The 23,393-nt window shown below is 42.8% G+C and overlaps 1 protein-coding gene across 1 annotated transcript; it reads left to right on the top strand.

The window, feature by feature from the left end:
* Positions 1-1,302: 1,302 nt before the first annotated feature.
* LOC311129205 (NAD(P)H dehydrogenase [quinone] 1-like) lies at positions 1,303-2,946 on the top strand (the record flags this gene model as incomplete). Its single annotated transcript, XM_084161511.1, has 6 exons — positions 1,303-1,306; positions 1,485-1,649; positions 1,801-1,931; positions 2,099-2,212; positions 2,318-2,419; positions 2,647-2,946. 6 exons carry the CDS (start codon positions 1,303-1,305, stop codon positions 2,944-2,946), a joined length of 816 nt encoding a protein of 271 aa, XP_084017637.1.
* Between the last annotated feature and the right edge of the window lie 20,447 nt (positions 2,947-23,393).

Genomic DNA, 23,393 nt, shown 5'->3' with positions numbered 1-23,393 from the left:
TTTTATTTACGGATAGCCAGGGGCACACTCCAACACTCAGACATAATTTACAAATGAAGCATTTGTGTTTAGTGAGTCCGCCAGATCAGAGGCTTGAATTTGACAATTTTCCTGTCCTGCTAAGCATTCGAAATGTAATGAGTACTTTTGGATGTCAGGGAAAATGTATGGAGTAAAAAGTATATCTTTTTTTAAATGTAGTGGAGTAAAAGTAAAAGTTATAAATAGTAAAGTACAGATACCCCAAAAAACTACTTAAGTACGTACTTTACACCACTGTATTCTGCATGATGTCTATGAGGACTTGTGTCTATATTATGTTTGTATATCTATTGCTGGTAGCACCTTCTCACTAAGGCAACTTCCAGGTATGTGTAAATGTACTTTGCGAATAAAGGTGATTCTGATGTCACGCAAACAAGAGATAGATATGGAGAGAATGGGGTGACAAACTGAACACATATGTCTCACTCATGTTCTGGCTCATGCTGTGTTTGCATGCATGCATACCCATGTGATAATGTGTAGCAGCTGTTACTTAGTACCCCCATGGGGACAGGGTTGGTGAGTATGTGTGTGTGTACGTGTGTGTCTCCAGATGTGTGCCAGCCAAGGCTGGCTTTGATGCCCGTTTTGTTTTGGTCAGGGTTCCTTTTCATGAGACCGCAACCCGTGAGTCAGTTCAACAGCAGAGAGACCACTGCCTGGAGGGGAAGTATAACAGAACTACAGCAGGATGATACAGCACAGAGCTACTCAACCGCATCTTCACTGTGCCTATAGCGAAGTTATACACAACACACGTAAACACACACTGACACCAGCATGCAAGTACTGTAAGCTCACACACCTGTACACGTACATGCACGTACACACGCTTGGTTGGCCTCAGACAGTTGTCCCACATTGGCCTACACCACAGGATACAAATATTGGCCAGAATTGCTTCAACAATGCTTGGCATGTTTCACAGGCAATAAGAAACACTGTCCAAGACTGTGATTAGTTTAACTTGTGTTCATCACAATAGTACATTGGCTAAGCATTTGGCAGGTTGACTATGTAATAGTGTGTGAATGTGTGAACGTGAGAGAGTGGGAGAAGGAGGGAGAGAGAGACGACAGACTGATTGATTGATTGGCTGACAGATGATTAGCTTGATTTCTGATTGACAGGCAGCTGTGTGAGATGACATGTTTGGTGCAGGAGAGCAGTATAAAAGTGGCCATCTCAGTCCTCTGTCAGTATGTGATAGTTTCTCTCCAAACCAGCTTTACCCTTAGCGCAGCAGACCATACTAAAATGGGTGAGAGTTTGCTAACAGTCCTAAATGCTTTTGGGTGTTCCAGATTGGGTGCCATTTTGACTTTGTCTTTATACTAGAGAAATGACTGTAGTTTCCTTTTGAGAAAGAAAAGCATTGTATAACTACAATATTTTGCTTGTTGATGTGTTTGTGGCTTATCTGTGATCTTGTGTTGCAGCTGAGAAGATACTGATCGTGTACGCCCACCAGAGTGCTGGGTCGTTTAATGCTGCAGCCAAAGACGCAGCTGTTGAGGTTCTGATCTCTCAGGGCTGTAAAGTGGAGGTGTCTGACCTCTATGCCATGAGGTTCAAAGCCTCTGCTACTGCTGAAGATGTCACTGGTAAGTCAATCATAAGTTGTTTAATTACAGTAGTGAATGGTCATGTTTTTTGTAAACCTGAGTGCCTCTTAACTGCTGTAGTTCACTGAACTATTTTGCAAGTGGTTTTAATTTTTTTTGTGACTGTCCCCATTCTGTCCTGCTTTCCCAGGGGAGGTGAAGGATGCTGAGCACTTCCAGTATGGAGAGGAGACCATGCTGGCATGGAAGGAGGGCCGACTCTCTGCTGACATCACTGAGGAACATCAAAAACTCTCTGATGCGGAGGTTGTCATATTCCAGGTAAGCTCTCCTGCAGTACTGTTAAGTGTCTTAAGAAAACTGGCTTTGGCCTTTTAAATTAATTTTAATAGTGTAGCACCTTCAGCTCTTACAATGACTGCTTTATGTTTTGGATGGTTGAAATGCACCATTCCAGGTTGACTAGTGTCTGCCATTATCTGTCCCAGTTCCCCATGTACTGGTTCACTGTTCCTGCCATCATGAAGGGCTGGATGGACCGGGTCCTCACACTGGGGTTTGCATACACCTCTGAGAAGCGGTACAGCCACGGCGTCTTCAAGGTAAGTGAGACAATCCCATATAGTCCCTGTTAAACTTCAAATAGTTAATCCTTTTCTGTGGTCCCTCCATATCATTTACCTGGTTGTTTCCCTGTCTTCCTCCAGGACAAGAAGGCCATGCTGTCCTTCACCACTGGATCCCATGAGTCCATGTTCAGTGCCAATGGCATCAATGGAGACATGAATGTCACCCTGTGGCCACTGCAGGTATGTTGGGCTTGGCTGACACTACCAGCATGTCGACTGCTGTAGCATAATGCACTTTTCCTTTGCTCTGTTATTCCCATTTGACGTCTGCTTTTATTACAAGCTTTTCACTTCCAGATTGGCAAGTGCTCATTTCAATGATGGGAGGATTGCTTCATTTGGACAATACATGTTTTACTATCTACTTGCGCATGTTTGCTAAACCAGTTAATTGTCTTCCCCTGTAGAATGGCATCCTGCACTACTGTGGCTTCCAGGTTCTGGCTCCTCAGATCTTCTGGGCTCCACCCCACATCCCCTCTGAGGCTCGCTGCAGTATGCTAGAGGCATGGCGCACAAGGCTGGAAGGGCTTCTGGGAGAAACTCCGCTCTCCTTCACCCCCTCAGACAGCTTCGATGGTGGGCGGGGCTTCCAGCTTAAAGAGGATATCCAGGAGAAGCATGCAGCCAAAAAGTTCGGCCTGACGGTTGGAACCCACCTGGGCAAGCCCCTACCACCCAACAGCCAGATCAAAGCTGGGGTGTGAAGGATTCTGGGATAGTGTCCTGCTCTTCTGTACCTGGGTAGTTGCTGTAACAACATTTTTCATGATGGCAAATTAATAACTTAAATTGGGTAGCTTGTGATATTTCTAAAAGCTTCTTTACTTCAATCATGAGTAAATTCATGCATCATTTTGGTTTCTTAATGTTGATCCAGATTTGACAACTGTCCAATGGTGTGACTGTTCTCATTAAGGTTGTGAACATAACTAATGAATAAAATTCCCTGCTCTTGTAGTTCAAACAGTTTATTTCAAGGAACAATAGTCCCAAGTTCATTATATTTACAAATAATTCTGATTTTGTTCACTAAAGTAATGTCCACTCGGTGTGACACAATTCGGTTTTAAACACTGATGCTTTTGGGCACTATTGCGTAGGGTTCTCTTGCAATGAAGTACCGACGATATTGCTAGAGCACATGGCCTGGTCAAATTGTAAGCTTCATTATAAATATATTTACAGACTTATTGCATTCTTCTTTTGGGGTGACTCCCTTTAAAAAGGGTGGGGCCCTATGAGAACTGACTTTATTTTTATTGGTATGACTGTGTCGTACCAGAGGAAATGGCTGTCACTCCAGGGGATAGAAGCAAATAACCTAAGGACTTTTACACTTCAAATTGTGTTGGCTGCATACGCACTTAGCAGATATTGTGGGTGTAGTGAAATGGTGGTGTTCCTAGATCCTACAGTAATATCTCATACACACTGATGTAGAAATTGAATGAACTTAAACACTGCAGTAGCCCTATTTTGTATCCTGTTGCAATTTACAACCTTAAGTGATTGAGTGCAACTTTTACGTTCTCCCACACCTGGTTTTTCACTTTGCATTTGACCATTGCTCTGGCGACCTCTGGGTCGGTCTGCCTTCAGGGGAGGGTCTTGTTCTTTAACCTGGCCCTAGTGATGGTGCAGGCAGATCATGGACTTGCTGTGGCGCTCCCATTCCTGGTTCTCACTCCCTGCCTTAGACCATCCATCCACTTGGTCCCTCTGTCCTACCAGTTTCACGCCTGACAGATTGGCATACGTGATTTACATTTTAGTCATTTAGCAGACGCTCTTATCCAGAGCGACTTAGTTAGTGATCCAGCCTGAGAGGGGATATCAGTGGTGCCTCTTTTGGAGACTGTTCACCCTCTCCAATACGCCCCGGCCTGCCTCAATCCGGACAAGACCCAGTCGACCCATCTGTTTCAGTGGTTCTCCAATAGCATTCAGGCATGGGGCACGCTTTACCCAATTCATAGGCGCTAACTGCTTTAGCGCCTATTGACGATAGTATGTTGTGACTGGGGGAGTTTTGTTAAGAGACCCGATGCTTGCTGTACTGCTTTGGAAACATAAGGAATCTTTCATACCAGCGAAAAATAATTTTCTAAAAACAGAAGGTTACATTTCTACACATCTTTATACAGTTAGGGTTAGTGTTCCCACATGGTAATACAGTGCTATGAAAAAGTATTTGCCCCCTTTCTAATTTTCTCTACTTTTGCATATTTGTGATACTGAATGTTATCAGATCTTCAACCAAAACCTAATATTAGATAAAGGGAACATAAGTAAACAAATAACACAACAATTACATATTTATTTCATAAACAAAGTTATGCAACACCCAATTCCCCTGTGTGAAAAAGTAATTGCCCCCTTACACTCAATAACTGGTTGTGCCACCTTTAGCTGCAATGACTCCAACCAAATGCTTCCTGTAGTTGTTGATCAGTCTCTCACGTCGCTGTGGAGGAATTTTGGCCCACTCTTCCATGCAGAACTGCTTTAACTCAGTGACGTGTGGGTTTTCAAGCATGAACTTCTCATTTCAAGTCCTGCCACAACATCTCAATTGGGATTAGGTCTGGACTTTGACTAGGCCATTCCAAAACTTCCAATTTGTTGCTTTTTAGCAATTTTCATGTAGACTTGATTGTGTGTTTTGGATCATTGTCTTGCTGCATGACCCAGCTGCGCTTCAGCTTCAGCTCACAGACGGATGGTCTGACATTCTCCTGTAGAATTCTCTGATACAGAGCAGAATTCATGGTTCCTTCTATTAAGGCAAGTTGTCCAGGTCCTGAGGCAGCAAAGCATCCCCAAACCATCACACCACCACCACCATGCTTGATCTTTGGTATGATGTTCTTACTGTGGAATGCAGTGTTTGGTTACAGATCTGATAAGATTCAGTATCACAAATATGCAAAAATAGAGAAAATTAGAAAGGGGGCAAATACTTGTTCATAGCACTGTATCTCCATGTTACAGCGCTTGTTTATGGAAAACAGATGGAAGACAGAATCGACCACCAGTGCTAATTAGCTATGTAGTGTGCTACAAACATCTGTGTGTAAGCATATCTCGGGAAATGTAGTTTCATCTGATGGATCTGTGCAAAACTCCTACAGTAAGTCTATTTTTCTTTCTCGCTGATGAAAGATAAGGGCCATATGTTTCAAAAGCCGTATCGCAAGTGATGATCATTGAAGTTTATAAACATTAAAACACAGCGTCGGGATTGTAGTTCACCTGAGCCAGTTGCGCCATCGTGCGCCATCGTGCGCATGTTGATTTTGTCTATCTCCACCAGACGCATTCATCACATGCAGATTAAAATACCAAAAAGAACTGTGAAACAAATATATTAATTTGGGGACAGGTTGAAACACACATGAAACATTCATGGACATTTAGCTAGCTTGCTGTTATCTTATTTATCCTGGGAGATAAACACTGGATTGTTATTTTACCTGAAGTGCATATGGTCCTTTTTTTGCTGGATCTTTGTAAAATGTGGACCCCTTTTTGAGTCATACAAAATCGTGTGTTCTCTACTCCGACAATTAATCCACAGATAAAAGGGGAAACCTAGTTCGTTTTTAGTTTTCTTTCATCTTTCAGTCATCCAAGTGGGTTAGTATGCTCGTGAAAACCAATTAAGTAGATAGGAGAGTAGATGGGAGAGTTCTGTTTTAGCACCTGGCTATTCAGACGCCCGTGAGCAGTTTGGATGAAGTTATTGAATAACATGTACAGTACCAGTCAAAAGTTTGGACACACCTACTCATTCAAGGGTTTTTCTTTATTTTTACTATTTTATACATTGTAGAATAACACATATGGAATCATGTAGTAACCAAAAAAGTGTTAAACAAATCAAAATATATTTTATATTTGAGATTCTTCAAATAGCCACCCTTTGCCTTGATGACAGCTTTGCACACTCTTGGCATTATCTCAACCAGCTTCACCTGGAATGCTTTTCCAACAGTCTTGAAGGAGTTCCCACATATGGTGAGCACTTGATGGCTGCTTTCCCTTCACTCTGCCGTCCGACTCATCCCAAACCATCTCAATTGGGTTGAGGGATTGTGGAGGCAAGGTCATCTGATGCAGCACTCCAACACACTTACACAGCCTGGAAGTGTGTTGGGTCATTGTCCTGTTGAAAAACAAATGATAGTCCCACTAAGCCCAAACCAGATGGGATGGCGTATCGCTGCGGTAGACATGCTGGTTAAGTGTGCCTTGAATTCTAAATAAATCACAGACAGCAAATCACCCCCACACCTTAACATTTTAGTCATTTAGCAGACACTCTTATCCAGAGCAACTTACAGTTAGCATACATTATTTCTTTTATTTTTACATACTGGCACCCTGTGGGAATCGAACCCACAACCCTGGCATTGCAAACGTCATGCTCTACCAACTGAGCTACATCCCTGCTGGCTATTCCCTCCCCTACACTGGACCAATTGTGTGCTGCCCCATGGGTCTCCCGGTTGCAGCCGGCTACGACAGAGCCTGGATTCGAACCAGGATCTCTAGTGGCACATGTGCTGCGCCACACCTCCTCCTCCATGCTTTACAGTGGGAAATACACATGCGGAGATCATCCGTTCACCCACACCGCGTCTCACAAAGACACGGCGGTTGGAACCAAAAATCCCCAATTAGGACAAATTCTCATCGGTCTAATGTCCATTGCTCGTGTTTCTTGACCCAAGCAGGTCTCTTCTTCTTATTGATGTCCTTTAGTAGTGGTTTCTTTGCAGCAATTCGATCATGAAGGCCTGATTCACACAGTCCCCTCTGAACAGTTGATGTTGAGATGTGTCTGTGACTTTAACTCGGCAGGTAGTTTAGTGGTTAAGAGCGTTGTGCCAGTTACCAAAAGGTCGCTGGTTCTAATCCCAGAGCTGACTAGGTGAAAAATCTGCCGCGGTGCCCTTGAGCAAGGCACTTAACCATAAGTGCTCTAGATAAGAGCGTCTGCTAAATGACAAAAATATAAAAAAATTAACTCTGTGAAGCATTTATTTGGGCTGCAATTTCTGAGGCTGGTGACTTATCCTCATAAGAGCCAGTTTCATCATAGTGCTTGATGGTTTTTGCGACTGTACTTGAAGAAACTTTCAAAGTTCTTGAAATGTTCCAGATTGACTGAGCTTCATGTCTTAAAGTAATGATGGACTGTCGTTTCTCTTTGCTTATTTGAGCTGTTCTTGCCATAATATGGACTTGGTCTTTTACCAAATAGGGCTATCTTCTGTATACCCCCCCTACCTTGTCACAACACAACTGATTGGCTCAAACACATTAAGAAGGAAATAAATTCCACAAATGAACTTTTAAGAAGGCACACCTGTTAATCGAAATGCATTCCAGGTGACTACCTCATGAAGCTGGTTGAGAAAATGCCAAGAGTGTGAAAAGCTGTCATTAAGACAAAGGGTGGCTATTTGAAGAATCTCAAATATAAAATATATTTTGATTTGTTTGACACCTTTTTGGTTACTACATGATTCCATATGTGTTATTTCATAGTTTTGATGCCTTCACTATTGTTCTACAATGTAAAAAATTGTTAAAATAAAGAAAAAACCATTGAATGAGTAGGTGTGTCCAACCTTTTGACTGGTAGTGTATGTGTGCATTTATTTTGCGCATGCATGCAATGTGGCCGGTCTAGTCAGCATGTAAGAAATGGCTACTACATCCATGGAAGCAACAGGCGTGCAAATTATCCACTCCCGACTCGGGGGACGTATTGACTGAAAATAACAATACAGGACTCTTTCGATTCCCTGTAATTGGAATTAGTCAACTTTAAATCCTTTAATGAGGATCCATTAATGATGTTTAGAACTGATTGGAGTAATTTTTTCAGTGGTCAGTAACTTCTGAAATCATCATTAATTATGGTTGACTGCATATTGTGTATTGTCCATCGGGGTGACATAATGTCCTATGGGTGATGCCAATAAATGAAAGGAAAAACATGCGTTGTCTTGGACAAAATGGAAAAATAATTGTTATGCATGAGGCAGGTGACCTTATCATAATACACAAGTAAGCGCATTGCTTTTTATATAGGTTTACAAAAACAGTGAATCTTACCCAAAATGTAATGGCAAGACACTTGGTTCACATCATTATACAAGGAAATTATGGGTTTTTCAATTGATATGCAAGAATATGATTACTGATTTAAAGACAAAAGTAACTAATAATGAGTAAAAATAATTTCCTTGTCTATTTGAGAATCATATTATGTCACACCAGAGGACACAGCTCAGCTGGTAGAGCACGGCGCTTGTAACGCCAAGGTAGTGGGTTCGATCCCCGGGACCACCCATACACAAAAATGTATGCACGCATGACTGTAAGTCGCTTTGGATAAAAGCGTCTGCTAAATGGCTTATTATATTACATTCAAGGGACTAATGCATGAAATGGTTCATTAAATTGGATATAAACTTAAGATTGAAGGTGGCCATATAACATTTTGAGTTGTTTAGACAGTTTATTGAACTATGTGTTTTTTTTGTGTGTTTTTTTTGGGCATATGGCAACTACCCACATGCTGTTTATGCTCTTAATCACAAATAAATAAAAGATGGGTTTCCTTAGAAACTGTGTTCTCTTGAACAAGTCAATGGTTTATTCACTTTACCAACAAGTATGGTAGTATATGGCTTTAACTGTAGAGGGTGCTGTCCCTCTAAACCACTGTGATTATTATTTGAACCTGCTGGTCATCTATGAACGTTTGAACATCTTGAAGAACGATCTGGCCTTAATGGCCATGTACTCTTATAATCTCCACCCGGCACAGCCAGAAGAGGACTGGCCACCCCTCAGAGCCTGGTTCCTCTCTCGGTTTCTTCCTAGGTTCCTGCCTTTCTAAGGAGTTTTTCCTAGCCACTGTGCTTCTACATCTGCATTGCTTGCTGTTTGGGGTTTTAGGTGACATCTGTTGATGTAAGAAGGGCTTTATAAATACATTTGATTGAACTTAAGTTGCTTAATTTGTCAACTTTATGTAATTCCAACTTATCTGAAGTCTTTCATGATAATAGTTTCTGACTCATTCAGGTCTTTAGTGTAGGGAAGGGTGAGGTAAGTTGAGCCAAATGGGTAAGTTGAGCCACCCTTGTTTCCAGGAAAGATTGTTCTATACATCAGTTGGGGTCTCTATAAGCTTCAAATAGAGGTCCTAAACCTAGCATGAAAGGTCATCCTTGTAGCTGTGTGGGCTAATATAGTGAAAATGTTTGAGCCAATGGCCATGGGATAAATTGAGTCAATGGTTGAGCCGATGGAAAGATGAGCAAATGGACATGTTTTCTTCACAGGTGTAATGCAAGGCATTATCGCTGGGATATGTGGTGACAACAGGGCCTGGCCTATGTAAAACGTTTTTTTTAAACTACAAACTGTTTGTTAGCCTGTGTTAAAAGATGCTTAAAATTATTAAAAGACAAAAACACGATTGTGATTGTGCTGAATTGTGTTTGGGAAATAAAGATAGACATGGTTTTAAAAAGGTAGTGGTAATATTTTATTCAGTACAGAAATGTGTAGGCAGCTTAACTTACCCTGTCCTGCAGCTCAACTTACCCCATGCTCAGAGTAAATTGTGCTAAAATACCACTTTTGTTGGACAAGCTATATTTTTAAAACTGTAATGTTTACATGAATTCTCATTATTTCCAGGGACACACAACATCTTGAAATATATGTAGATATTTTTGTTAGAAAGATTACTATATTCCTCTTGAGGTCTATTTAAAATGTTGGAACCAATTAGGTCTTCTGTTACTTTGATGATTAACACAGCCTTTCACAAAGGTTCATTTGGAAGGGATGTAAATACAGCACTAATTTAGCTTTTATTTAAGAAGGCTAAGGACACCACCCAGTGCTGTCACTATCGCCCCCTATCTTTGATAAACACAGATATTAAACTATTTTCAGAAATTGTGTTGTCCCGTTTGAAGCTTACTTACCCAAATTGGTACATCTGGACAAAAGGGGGATTGTTAAAAAACGATTATCCTCAGATAACCTCAGTCGTCTATTACATATCTTATATGCTTCATCAGAAACCAACGTTTCTTAGGCAGTTCTATCTCTCAACGCAAAAAAAGCTTTTGATAGACTAGAATGGTCATATCTTTGGTCGGTTTTGGAACATATGGGACTTGGCTCCAATTTAATTAATATGATTAAAATACTATATGCCAATCTCTCAGCCATATTAACAACAGGCAATACATGCTCTGTTCCGTTCAGAATAACTAGAAAGTAGCAGGCAAGGTGCTATTTTTATTGTCTATGGAGCCCAGGTAATTCGACAATCGAAAGAAATGACACCAATATCTCTCAATTCTACGGATGACGTCATCTCATTATATGCCGACGATATCTCACTTTATCTAGACAACGTATCTCAAGCCCTCCCAAAAGATCATAAAAAAATTCAGCTCCATCTCAAGTTATAAAATAAATCGAACCAAATTTGCCTTACTGCCTCTCAAGACCCCGATGGAGGACTCCATCTCTACTTATGGAATCCCAATCGTTTCCCATTAGATATATTTTCTTCCTTAGATAAAACCATTGCCAGAAACTTTAACAGAACGCTAAAATCAATTCAATCTGACCTCAGTGGATGGACTAATATCCCAGTTACTTTAACCGGCAGAATATCCATCTTAAAAATGAATATATTGCCACAGCTGAATTTCTATAGTTCAATGCTTCTCTTGTCTCCCCCTTCTGGATATTGGGATACAATCCATAGTGTGGTCTCAAAATGTAATAAAAATACAATTACCAAACTTGCAAAGAGGGAAAGATGTAGAAGGACTATCCGAGACAAACTTTTAATTGTATTTCCAGGCACTAGCATTTCGTCCCATCTTAAATTGGTTTAGAAATTATTATTCCGCCCCCTGGCTGAGTATGGAAAGAAATATGGTGTTTCCTATTGCCCTGTAAGAGGTGGTCTTCACTGATATATCCCTTAAACAATGTAAACTACACTTTGGTCCTATTATTGCTCACACAATTTCTGTTTGGCGCAAAATTGAAAAACAATGTACTGAGAATCAAAATGGCATGCCCATCTTCCAATATTTCACAATAATGCCTTGCATTATGGAGGGCAGCCTTTTGCATCCCCCAATGGTCCAAATGTGGAATCCATACCCTTACCGATATTATGGACAATAATGGTTTGATAACATTCCAAGATTTGAAAGACACGTACACATTACCAACTCCTTTTTTTCTATATTTACAACTTAGGTCAGCTATGCTGGCCTATGGAGTCCCTTGGGAAACCCTATTACTGAACCATCCAATGATGGGATTTATAAATACATTATCTGGGCTCCCGAAATTACTGATCTCTATATATAACAACTTTGGGAAAGCTTATATTCTGAGCTAGCTATTAAAAAAGTATGGTCCACTGATCTAAGTGAATCTGAACAACCCTTTAACTGGAACAGAATATGAAAAAATTTGACCTTGGTATCTTGTAATCTGAACCATCATTTATACATTTTAAGTTTGTTCACAGACTGTATTTAACACCAAAGAAAAGTTATACAGTGACATTGGCCCCAACTCCCAACTGTTCACTGTCTTTTTTACTTTCTTTGCTTTCAGTCCCACAGGGAAGGGGTGGTATGGGGAGGGTTTTTCTCTGGTCACCGGGAGGGGGAGGGTGGATTTACGTACTTTTTGAAGATTATTGCCTGTCTGTGGTTTGAACTGCTCACAGAAAAAAAATGAAATAATAAAAAGTTGGACACAAAAAAAGAAAGAATACAATTTCCTTTGATGGAGTGATGCTGAATGTAAAAATGGCTAAACTTACCCCACTCTCCCCTAGTTTACTCATCTTGAATGGTAACTACTGGGTTTAGGCTCACTACGTTGCTAGAGGCACAAAAGCAGCCACATTACATTCAGTTCTGTTGAATCTACATCATGCCATCTGGCCTTTAGTAGTTCAAGTCTGTCAGTTCTATACCCTCCCCACAAAGAAATGCTGGTGAACTTTATGCAGTCTCCCACTGTGCAGCAGCTTGAGGCCTCAGACCCTTCTCCCTCTCTCCCAGAGAATAGGCTTTTGTTTGGGTCGACAGGAAGAGGGGCCTGTACCCTGCCACTCCAAGCCATCAGCATCTAGACAGAGAGAGGAAATGGATCCATGCAGTCAGATGTAGACTGAAGTCTGACGTGTAGGAGCTAAGAGAAGGCTTCCCACATGCAAAGTCTCACCAGGTCGCATAGTGCTGTATTTACATCAGGGCGATGTTCAGCACTACAAGCTATTGCATTGTGTTATGAAACTTCTCTGCTTCTGTTCATTCCAGTTTAGGCTTTTTGCAGCCATCAAAACCATATGAAACTGTTCAGTGATCCTGAACGTACCTCAGCAACCTGGTATCTGTGGCTGCTTGGTGTGTGAGAAGACTCTCTGTTCGATGGTTACCATGTGGTGTTTGGAGCCAGTGGGAGCACTCTTGTTTTGGCTGAACGCACCCCTTGCCACACGCCCCTCTGTGGTTCACCACACGGCAGTGGCGCACTGGGAACATGGTTAGAATGCTTGGGGTTCACTGGAATGGCTGTTACAGAACACAGGAAGCAAAACTGCACAGCTAAAGGGTCAAGGGGTAGCTGATGCGTTTTACAGTGTTTACGTGAGCGAGAGTGTAGTTATGACGTAGGGCCAGGAGTTTTCCCTGAACTTCTAATTGAGGTTTCTGGCATCTAACATTTGCCAAGTCAAGAGCAGAAATAGTTGAAGGGTCAGGGTATCTTTGTATATCTAGAGAGAAATTCTAGTCTCCAGTCCTGTGCCCATCCTGCTCTGGGTTGTGACTAGATGGAGTGCAGCTACGACCGGAAGTTACTTTTGTAGCAGGTTAGGAGAGCATTTTCCTAACCTTAACCTAATGCTCCTAACCTACTATGTTAATTCTCCTAACCTGCTGCGTAAGTTCTCCTAACCTGCTTCGAAAAAGTAACCGTATACTACCTAGTCAAAACTCCTGCTCTGCTATTGTCCTCCATGGTTCTCCCACACTCTAAGGAAGGCCATTCTTGACACAATCAATGGGAGGAAGTGGGCACTCTCTTCCCAGGCCCAGAGCCCGGCTGTGCAGAAGAGCAGATCTGGATCTCTCAGGGAGCCAAAATACGCACATCCATTGGGAAAAACCTTTCTGGCACAGCGTTTGAAGCTGGACAGACAGGTGTGAAACACACACACAAACCAACATACGTTTTTAAAGGCACTGGTTGAAAATATCCAATATAAGCCGAGAGTAACTAAAACTTGCGTAATGTAAGGGGAAAAGTAAGCGCATTAACTGACTCAAAAATTACATTAGACCACTTACAATGAGCCAAATCACTGAATTAAATGGATATGACACTTTTAAGATCAGTTACTATATTATATTACCAGTTTGAAAGACTTTGAGTAATATGACATTGCATTTTTACAACCCAAAGGCTGCCTAGGTATCAGGGGAGAGGTTTGAATGTCTGTTTATTAGATAATGCAGCGGTGAGCCATAGAAGTGTGCTGTGATTGATCTGTTTTCCGCTGGCCACGGGGTGTTTTGACGGGGCAGTAAATGAGTCTCTGTTTGAGCCAGACGTGACAGGGTTAACGATGGGTCAGTCACTAAAAATGATGACCCACAGCAGGGTACGAGGAGAGAGACAGAGGGTGAGAAAGATAGACAGAAATAAAGAGAGTGAGGGAAAGAGATCCCACTGGGCACAGACGTCAATTCAACGTCTATTCCACGTTGGTTCAAGGTAATTTCATTGAAATGACGTGGAAACAACATTGATTCAACCAGTGTGTGTCCAGTGGGATGGGGCGGAAAGGGAGAGAGAGGGGGAGAGTTTGGGAAAAGGAGAACGTTTGGGAGGAGGTGTATAGAAAAAGTGAGGGAGAGAAAGTGAGAGATAGACAGAGAGAAAGAGTGAGAGTGAGAAATGGAGGAGAAGAGGTGTAGACTGAGGGAGATTTATATGACCCATGTGTTATCCTTTCATGCTGTCGGAACACACATAAAATACAATCAATTACCTCCTGAGAAAGAAAACTGGGATCCAACATGTGTGTGTGTGTGTGCCTGCAATGTGTGTACAGTGTGTTAGGGGAGAGTGAGACAAGGTTCAGAGCAGAGCAGCTGGATTGAGATTGACAGGCAGGAAAAGTGTGTAATCAACCACCAATGTCTACCTGCCCTCCTGCCACAACCCCCCCCCCCCCCCCCACACACACACACTATAGAGAGGTACAGCATGAATACCCCCCTCCCCCTCCACACACCTCAAAACTAACAGTATGTCCTTTGTATGGTACCTTGTCATTATGGAACCAAGGAATTCAGTCAGTCTGACGTCTGAGTCCAATGCCCCTCCTGACGGACCAATCATAGCTCCCAACTTCACTTCCTCCATTAGTCTACATAGCAGTGTACTCCCTCCTAAAGCACTTACAGACTTAACTACGTTTTGACTTCCACCCTTGGTCTTTGTTCTTTAGAGCAATTCTAACACACCGCCTTTTGATCTGAGCTCAGCATGTGGAGAGCTAAACCTACATACAGACAGAGAGCACACACAATATGACTCTCATCATTTGTGGAAGTGACTGTACTGTAGGTTAATTACATGCTGTAGTCGTTAGCTATATCCCACCTCTGAACCACACTCTACTGTGGTGAATGCAGACACACGTCTCCCGCCAGCCATAGACACACTGTAGCCTGCCCGATTTACTGGCGTCTGCTCTAAGAGAGACGGTTTTATCTACTTATTTTCCTTCTGTTGCACATTCAGTGTGTGTATGTGTGTGTGTGTGTGTCAGCCCCAGGGAACAGTCAGAAAGATACTGTAAGGTGGTGGGCAAATACACACATTATGACCTCAGCTCTTGAGGTTAATGTTGCATTTAACTCAGTCAGCCATCAGGGATTCTCAACCACCAGCTGGAGAGGAACACGGCAACAAATAGGCTGTGTTGGTATCACTAAAGTGCTCTATTTGAAATGGTTTGAATCGAGGAAACATAGCCTAAGGGAGAAAATAACACAACAAACAAACACCAGCTCCTTCCTTCCTCTCTTTCCTCCACTTCCTGGACTCCACGTCTTTCATCCTTTTCTTTTTCCTCTACTTCTGCTTCCACTGTGAAAATATCCTCTCTGTAGTAGGAGCGTACAGGAAGGCATTTTCACTGAAAACAGTGGGACTTCATACACACCTTCTGGTCATTACAGTGTGTTTCAGGTTAAATGGCCCAGGATTCCTTAGGGAATGAACTGTATTTTATCCTCTAAGGACTCACACATTCTCAGGACAGACCCCAGACAGATCCTTTATACCATGGATTAAGATCGATACAGCCAAGAGCACACTCACATGGTAAGGCCTCCATTCCGGCTCTAATAAATGCCTCCACATCAGCCTGCATGGTCCTCCATTCTGGCTCTAATGAATAGAGTGCCAGGCACTAAGAGGCTGACATGAGACAGCGACGGGCTGTTTCATATTTAATGGTAGAGTGTGAGTGCGACTGGGAGGCTCAGCGTGGGCTTGGTGGTTGGGGGTGTCAGAGCAGGTTTGGAGTGACAGGGTTAAGACTGGAGTCAGCCATTAGAATCCTCTCTAAAGCCCCTATATGCTGTAATGAGAAGCAGACCTCCTCAGCCCCCTACTACACTATCTACAGCAGAGTCTAGGGACTGATGGGAGAAACAGGCAGAACTGCACACTCCCTCTCTCCCTCTATGTCTCTGTCACTCTCTCGCTTTCTCTGTCTCGGTGCCTGTCTCCCTCTCCCTCTCTCCCTCTGTCTCTGTCAGTCTCTCTCTCTGCCTCTCTCTCTCCCTCTCTCCCTCTCTCCATCTATGTCTGTCACTCTCTCGTTTTCTCTGTCTCTGTGCCTGTCTCTCTCCCTCTGCCTCTCTCTCTCCCTCTCTCCCTCTATGTCTCTGTCACTCTCGCTTTCTCTGTCTCTGTGCCTATCTCTCTCTCTCTCTCTGCCTCTCTCTCTCTCTCTCTCTCTCTCTCTCTCTCTCTCTCTCTCTCTCTCTCTCTGTTACACATGTAGCTCTGCTGATGCATATCACCACATAGTATAAAACTACAAAACACTACATCATCCGTCATATCTCCTGTCTGTGAGTAATGGATGCACACAGTGTTATTACTGTATTTACAATGTAACATAAGTTAAGCACTTGGTTATAAACAAGCCCTGAGGGAGGATTGGAGAGAACAGAGAGAAAAGAGAGGGAGGATGGATGAATGGGAGTGTTAGCACTCCTATCCTTCACTAGGAGCTCCAGGCGCAGAGGGCTCAACTCCAGATGGAGGTTGGGTTGCCACATCCTGGCCGTAATCGCCCCGTAGCGCCGTGTTTGCCCTTGTGGACCATCGGAGGGTAAAACCATGAATGGGAACCACCTGGGATGGAGAGAAATCGCCAGAGGTAACTTTCCATCACGTGACGTTACCCTGGCAACTCAAATCCTTTATACTCTATCATTGGAGTAAGGGCCCAGCTAGCACATACCAATGTGAAAACAAAAACATACGTTCCCACAACTTCCAAGGAACGAAATGTAGCTGGGGGACTAGATACTGTATTATAGTGCAGGTTTTGTGTCCCAGCTGTATGATGCGTCCGCATAGCTGGGTGTATACATTTCTTTATGTCATTTATTCTATCAAGCTGTTTGAGTGATTCTTTGTATCCTATTAAGCCGAGTGTTTGCTCACCCATGTATGTTTATGTCTGCTGTTGCTAAACTCTTCATTTTTCAGTTTGAATAAGGAATGTAGCCGATTCAGATCTCAAAGATGGGATGGTCTCTTTGTTGACAGTATAGACAGTCTGTTTAGATGTTCATAACTCACCAGTGGCTGGTTAGTTTACCCAGGCAATGTAACACAACATTGAGCCCTCTAGGCTGTGGTGACAAGGTACCTGTGGCTGTGAGCAAGGCTTATTTTGTTTCCCCCATCTCTGTCAAGGGGTGTTTAAAAAGACTGCACATTCCAGCGGAGTCCTAAGGTGGTACATTTTTCATTCACTTTTTGACAGCACAAAAGAGCCAAAAGTCAGCCACCTTATCTGTGAACTCTCTCTGTCTGCAGCATAGAAAACCAACATTCTCCTGGGAAGACGTCAGGAACGCCAGGATAGGATTACGGGATTAGTGCCGTTAGCGTATAGGGAACGGTGTTGGAGCGTACACCCTGTTTTGTCGCCTGTGGAGAGAGTCTGTCTGTCAGCACTCACTCACTGATCCGTACTGGACACAATCTGAGCCCTCAGGGAACACCTGTCCAGAGTTATTACCTATTATCTACATGGACCTAATGGGCTATATATCATATGGAGTTACAGAGCATAAAGGTGTGTTTGCCTGTGTGCGTGTGTGTGCGTGCATGCATGTGTGTGAGTGTGTGTGCGTGTGTGTGTATGCGGCGACATAAAAGTAGGCACAGCCTGGGGTGTATTCATTACGCCGATTCTGTTGCAAAATGTTTTGTCTGTTGCAAAACATCTTACAACAGATGAAACATTTTGCAACAGAGCCGGCGTAATGAATACACCCCAGGTGAACTCTCATTCATAGAGGTCATACTCATATGAATGAAGCTCGAGGCAGAATCCGCTTTCTCCAGTTATTTCACTGGGATGGTAGACTGATAGACATCACTAGAGTGGTCCCTAGGCAGGATGAGATGTGTTCAAGACAGCAGTACATAGGAGTTCTGAGAGACTGAACAAGTGAACATAGTCAACAGACTGATGGAGAGGGTGAAAGAATGAGAGAAGGAGAGAGAGAAAGAGAGACACAGCGACTACATAGACATTCGAGCAAACTAGGTAAACTGAGAAGAGGTAAGTATTAAGCATTTCACACCTGCATAGCTCTACAACAAAGCATCTGGGCAAACGCTGGCCTTTCCAGCATGTTTGACATTTAGTCAGTTATCAGGTTTCAGCTGCGGCCCATTCAAGGTCGCTGTGAGGGACACTCAGAGTGTGGAATGTCTTTATGACCATGCTACATGATAGGAACACACTCTCTGCCAAACACACACCTGCATGAGCCTGACCCATGGACAGAACACAGGATCAAATGAATCTCCTCCTACACACGTTAAATAACAACAACAATATCAACACAGTGTTATGTTTTCTTATGAAACACACACAACAACATAACACCCACATACATATAATTTCTAAGATAGCACCTCCCATCTCTTCAACACACAAAATCATGGAATTATGTTGTCTCTCATCTCAAGGACCAAAGAGAATGAGTGAAGTTGGAGGGGGAGAGAAGATGTGGAGGGAGGGGGTAGAGAGGGGGCAAGGCTTTTTGTGGCTGGGTAGTTGCATAGTGAGGGTGGAGACAGGGTGAAGAGGGTGAGGAGTATGGGGTTGAGGAAGGGGAAAGAGAGGGTCAGGGTGAATAGAGTACTTGGGGTTGGAGAGGGACCTGAATGGAGATTTGCACTAAAATAGAGTACCTCTCTCTCAGCCCTCCTACTGGGGTACAGGGTAAGAGGACACGCTGAAGAGGACTTAAAATGAAGGGTTCTTCTCTTTCTCTTTCTGCCTCTCTTTCTGGTTTCTCTGTCTTGCTGTCTTTCCTCCGTCTCTCCCTATCTCTAAATCTTTGTTTTCATTTTGTGTGAGGCCAGTCCATGATGACCCTGAGCAGTGCAACATGAGGACCACCCTGTCCACTGTTGAACATCACTAAACTACAAGACCGCAGATCAAAACAGCTCCTGTTTAAACAGTGTATAAGTAAACCCAAACAGAGAGAATGTCTTATACTCCAGTTGAGAAGTAAACAAACCTTTCCAGCCCGCAGGCCAACAGAAACAGTTACCTGGACTCAGACTACGTTCCATTTCTCTTTGTCTCTGTCTCCTACTGTGTCTCTGATTGTCTCTCTCTCACATACACACATACACACACACACACACACACACACACTCTCTCTCTCTTAGTTATTATTACAGAGAGATCAGCTTTGGTTTCCCAGGATACATAATTAAATACTTATTACAGTAATCTAGCCCCCCACAGGACTCATAACAGTCACATTCTGTACTAGATTAAAGACTGGTAAATAAACCTTACAGGAACAGGTCTACAACTGTACATGACTGTGTTCAACCTTTAAACAATAATCAGTGAGAAATTAGTATGGCTTTTGTCTTCTAAAGGAGAAAGGGAACTCTCTGTTTCCCTGATTGCTGTTTGTGTATGGTAGGCCTACCCTTCTAATTTCAGAGGCAGGTTTAGTCCATTAGACTTTAGGTATCAATACACCTGTTGCTTGGAATGTTTTGAATACACAGTACTGTGGGAATTGTTATTTTAGCTCTGCAGCTGCACGCACAGACACGGATGTGCGCGCACACACACACACACACACACACACACACACACACACACAGACACACACACACACAGACACGCACACACACACACACAGACGTGCACATACACACACAGACGTGAAGACACACACAGACACACACACACACAGACTTGTGCAGATACACACACACATCCAGCCAGCCAGCCGGGGACTCAGAGGAACCACTTCATCCGCCGGTCTCTCTCTCTCTCTCTCTCTCTCTCTCTCTCTCTCTCTCTGTGTATGAGGGTTACTGTAGAACAGAACAGCGGTTGGCAGAGGTTTAAGGACCACGGATGCTTATCTAATACACTTCCTATATCCCCCCCCTGATGCTCCTGATACCAAGGACAATGGATATGCGTGCATACTGGGGACTCCCTTTCAACCCTCACAGAAACAATACTACTGCATCCACTCCATTGGTCCTTTATGAGGTCAGAGTACTCACTGATTAGAGATCAGTGGCCATGTAACGTAATAGTCATATTTCAGAGGAGAGGTCATTGAATACAGGGCGTATTATCATAATAAACGTTATTGTTGTTGTAGCTTTTACTATTTATTGTTATCATTAGTCTAATCATGTACTGAGAGTAATTGCAATCTGTGTCTAATTGTATGGTTATGAGATTGTGTGTTAAATATCTAGGTCTGCTTTGTTTACAGACATCTGTCTTCTCAGCCTGTTTGTAAAATCATGACAGAAGCTGGGCAATTCATATTTGATCAGATGGTCAAATAAATAAATAAAATATCCGACAGTCTTATTTGTCTAATGAATGATGGCATCATTTCAAGAAAGTTCCCTTCACACTCAATGCCTCAAACTGGGCTATTACAATGGACTGCGGCTCTGTGATTGGTTGTTTAGACACAGAGCACAGCTGTATGGGGGATAGAGGAGCAGGTGAGCACTCAGTCAACACACATTAGGCTCCCACAATGCTTTGTGTCGGTTCCAAGAGGATATGCGGGTGCTCGGAATGTGACTGAATGCTGGGGAACAACAATATAAATGACAACAAAAAAGAACAAGAACACTGCACCTGACTTTATAAATACTGTATTCTTTATAGTGAACAAAAATATAAACGCAACATGCAACAAATACAAAAGATTTTACTGAGTTACAGTTCATTTAAGGAAATCAGTCAATTGAAATAAATTCATTAGGCCCTAATCTATGGATTTCACATGACTGAGAATACAGATATATATCTGTTGGTCACTGATACCTTAAAAAAAATGTAGGGGCAGGGATCAGAAAACCAGTCCGTATCTTGTGTGACCACCATTTGCCTCATGCAGCGTGACACATCTCCTTCGCATAGAGTTGATCACATTGTTGATTGTGGCCTGTGGAATGTTGTCCCACTCCTCTATCAATGGCTGTGCGAAGTTGCTGGATATTGGCGGGAACTGGAACACGCTGTCATACACGTCGATGCAGAGCATCCCAAACATGCTCAATGGGTGAAATGTCTGGTGAGTATACAGGCCATGGAAGAACTGGGACATTTTCATCTTCCAGGAATTGTGTACAGATCCTTGCGACATGGTGCTGTGCATTATCATGCTGAAACACGAGGTGATGGCGGCGGATGAATGGCACGACAATGGGCCTCAGGATCTTGTCATGGTATCTCGGTGCTTTCAAATTGCCATCAATGAAATGCAATTGTGTTCGTTGTCCGTAGCTTATGCCTGCCCATACCATATCCCCACCGCCACCATGGGGCACTCTGTTCACAACGTTGACATCAGCAAACCGCTCACCCACACAACGTCATACACGTGGTCTGTGGTTCTGAGGCCGGTTGGACGTACTGCCAAATTCTCTAAAATGACGTTGGAGGTGGCTTATGGTAGAGAAATGAACATTAAATTATCTGGCAACAGCTCTGGTGGACATTCCTGCAGTCAGCATGACAACTGCACGATCCCTCAAAACTTGAGACATCTGTGGCATTGTGTTATGTGACAAAACTGCACATTTTAGAGTGGCCTTTTATTGTCCCCAGCACAAGGTGCACCTGTGTAATTATCATGCTGTTTAATCAGCTTATTGATATGCCACACCTGTCGGGGGGATGGATTATCTTGGAAAAGAAGAAATGCTCACTAACGGGGATGTAAACAAATTTGTGCACAAAATTTGAGAGAAATAGGCTTTTTGTGCATATGGAAAATTTCTGGGATCTTTTATTATAGCTCATGAAACATGGGAAAAATACTTGACATGTTGTGTTTATATTTTTGTTCAGTGTAATTTGTTCTAGTAAACATGAGCAGCTTTATAGATGTACGATCTTAATTTGTTGTTGCTCAGAATTTTCCTGCATGGCAGCAATTGCAAACTTGTAGTGTATTGAAGGTGTAGCCCTTTCCTGCTGTCAAATGACCTAGTGGCCTCATGGGTTAAATAGGCTTTTTCAGCTTTGTCATTAATATTTTTCATAATTTCATAATTAATCAATATAGAGTACCAGTCAAAAGTTTGGACACACCTACTCATTCAAGGGATTTTCTTTATTTTTTACTATTTTCTACATTGTAGAATAATAGTGAAGACATCAAAACTATGAAATAACACATATGGAATCATGTAGTAACCAAAAAAGTGTAAAACAAATCAAAATATATTTTATATTTCAGATTCTTCAACGTAGCCACCCTTTGCCTTGATGACTGCTTTGCACACTCTTGGCATTCTCTCAACCAGCTTCACCTGGAATGCTTTTCCAACAGTCTTGAAGGAGTTCCCACATATGCTGAGCACTTGTTGGTGGCTTTTCCTTCACTCTGCCGTCCGATTCATCCCAAACCATCCCAATTGGGTTGAGGTCGGGTGATTGTGGAGGCCAGGTCATCTGATGCAGCACCATCACTCTCCTTCTTGGTCAAATAGCCCTTACACAGCCTGGAGGTGTGTTTTGGGTCATTGTCCTGTTGAAAAACAAATGATAGTCCCACTAAGCGCAAACCAGATGGGATGGCATATCGCTGCAGAATGCTGTGGTAGCCATGCTGGTTAAGTGTGCCTTGAATTCTAAATAAATCATTGACAGTGTCACCCGCAAATCACCCCCACATCATCACACCTCCTCCTCCATGCTTCACGGTGGGAACCACACATGCGGAGATCATCCATTCACCTACTCTGCGTCTCACAAAGACACGGCAGTTGGAACCAAAAATCTCAAATTTGGACTCATCAGACCAAAGTACAGATTTCCACCAGTCTAATGTCCATTGCTCGTGTTTCTTGGCCCAAGCAAGTCTCTTCTTATTATTGGTGTCCTTTAGTAGTGATTTCTTTGCAGCAATTCGACCATGAGCGGCCTGCTGGTTAGACTTAGGAGGCACGCACACCACCCACCGCTTCCAAGTATACTACTCGCTAATGTTCAGTCTCTGGTTAACAAGGCAGAAGAGCTCCGGGCAAGGATTTCTTTCCAGAGACATCAAGGTCTGTAACATACTTTGTTTCACGGAAACATGGCTCTCTGGGGATATTCTGTCGAAATCGGTCCAGCCAGATGGGTTCTCAGTTCATCGTGCAGACAGGAATAAATATCTCTCTGGGAAGCAGAAGGGCAGAGTTGTGTGTTTCATGATTAACGACTCATGGTGTA

This window comes from Coregonus lavaretus (assembly GCF_964263955.1).
Source record: "Coregonus lavaretus genome assembly, chromosome: 5".
NCBI classification, from domain to species: domain Eukaryota; kingdom Metazoa; phylum Chordata; class Actinopteri; order Salmoniformes; family Salmonidae; genus Coregonus; species Coregonus lavaretus.
This window is presented reverse-complemented; position numbering and strand designations above follow the sequence as displayed.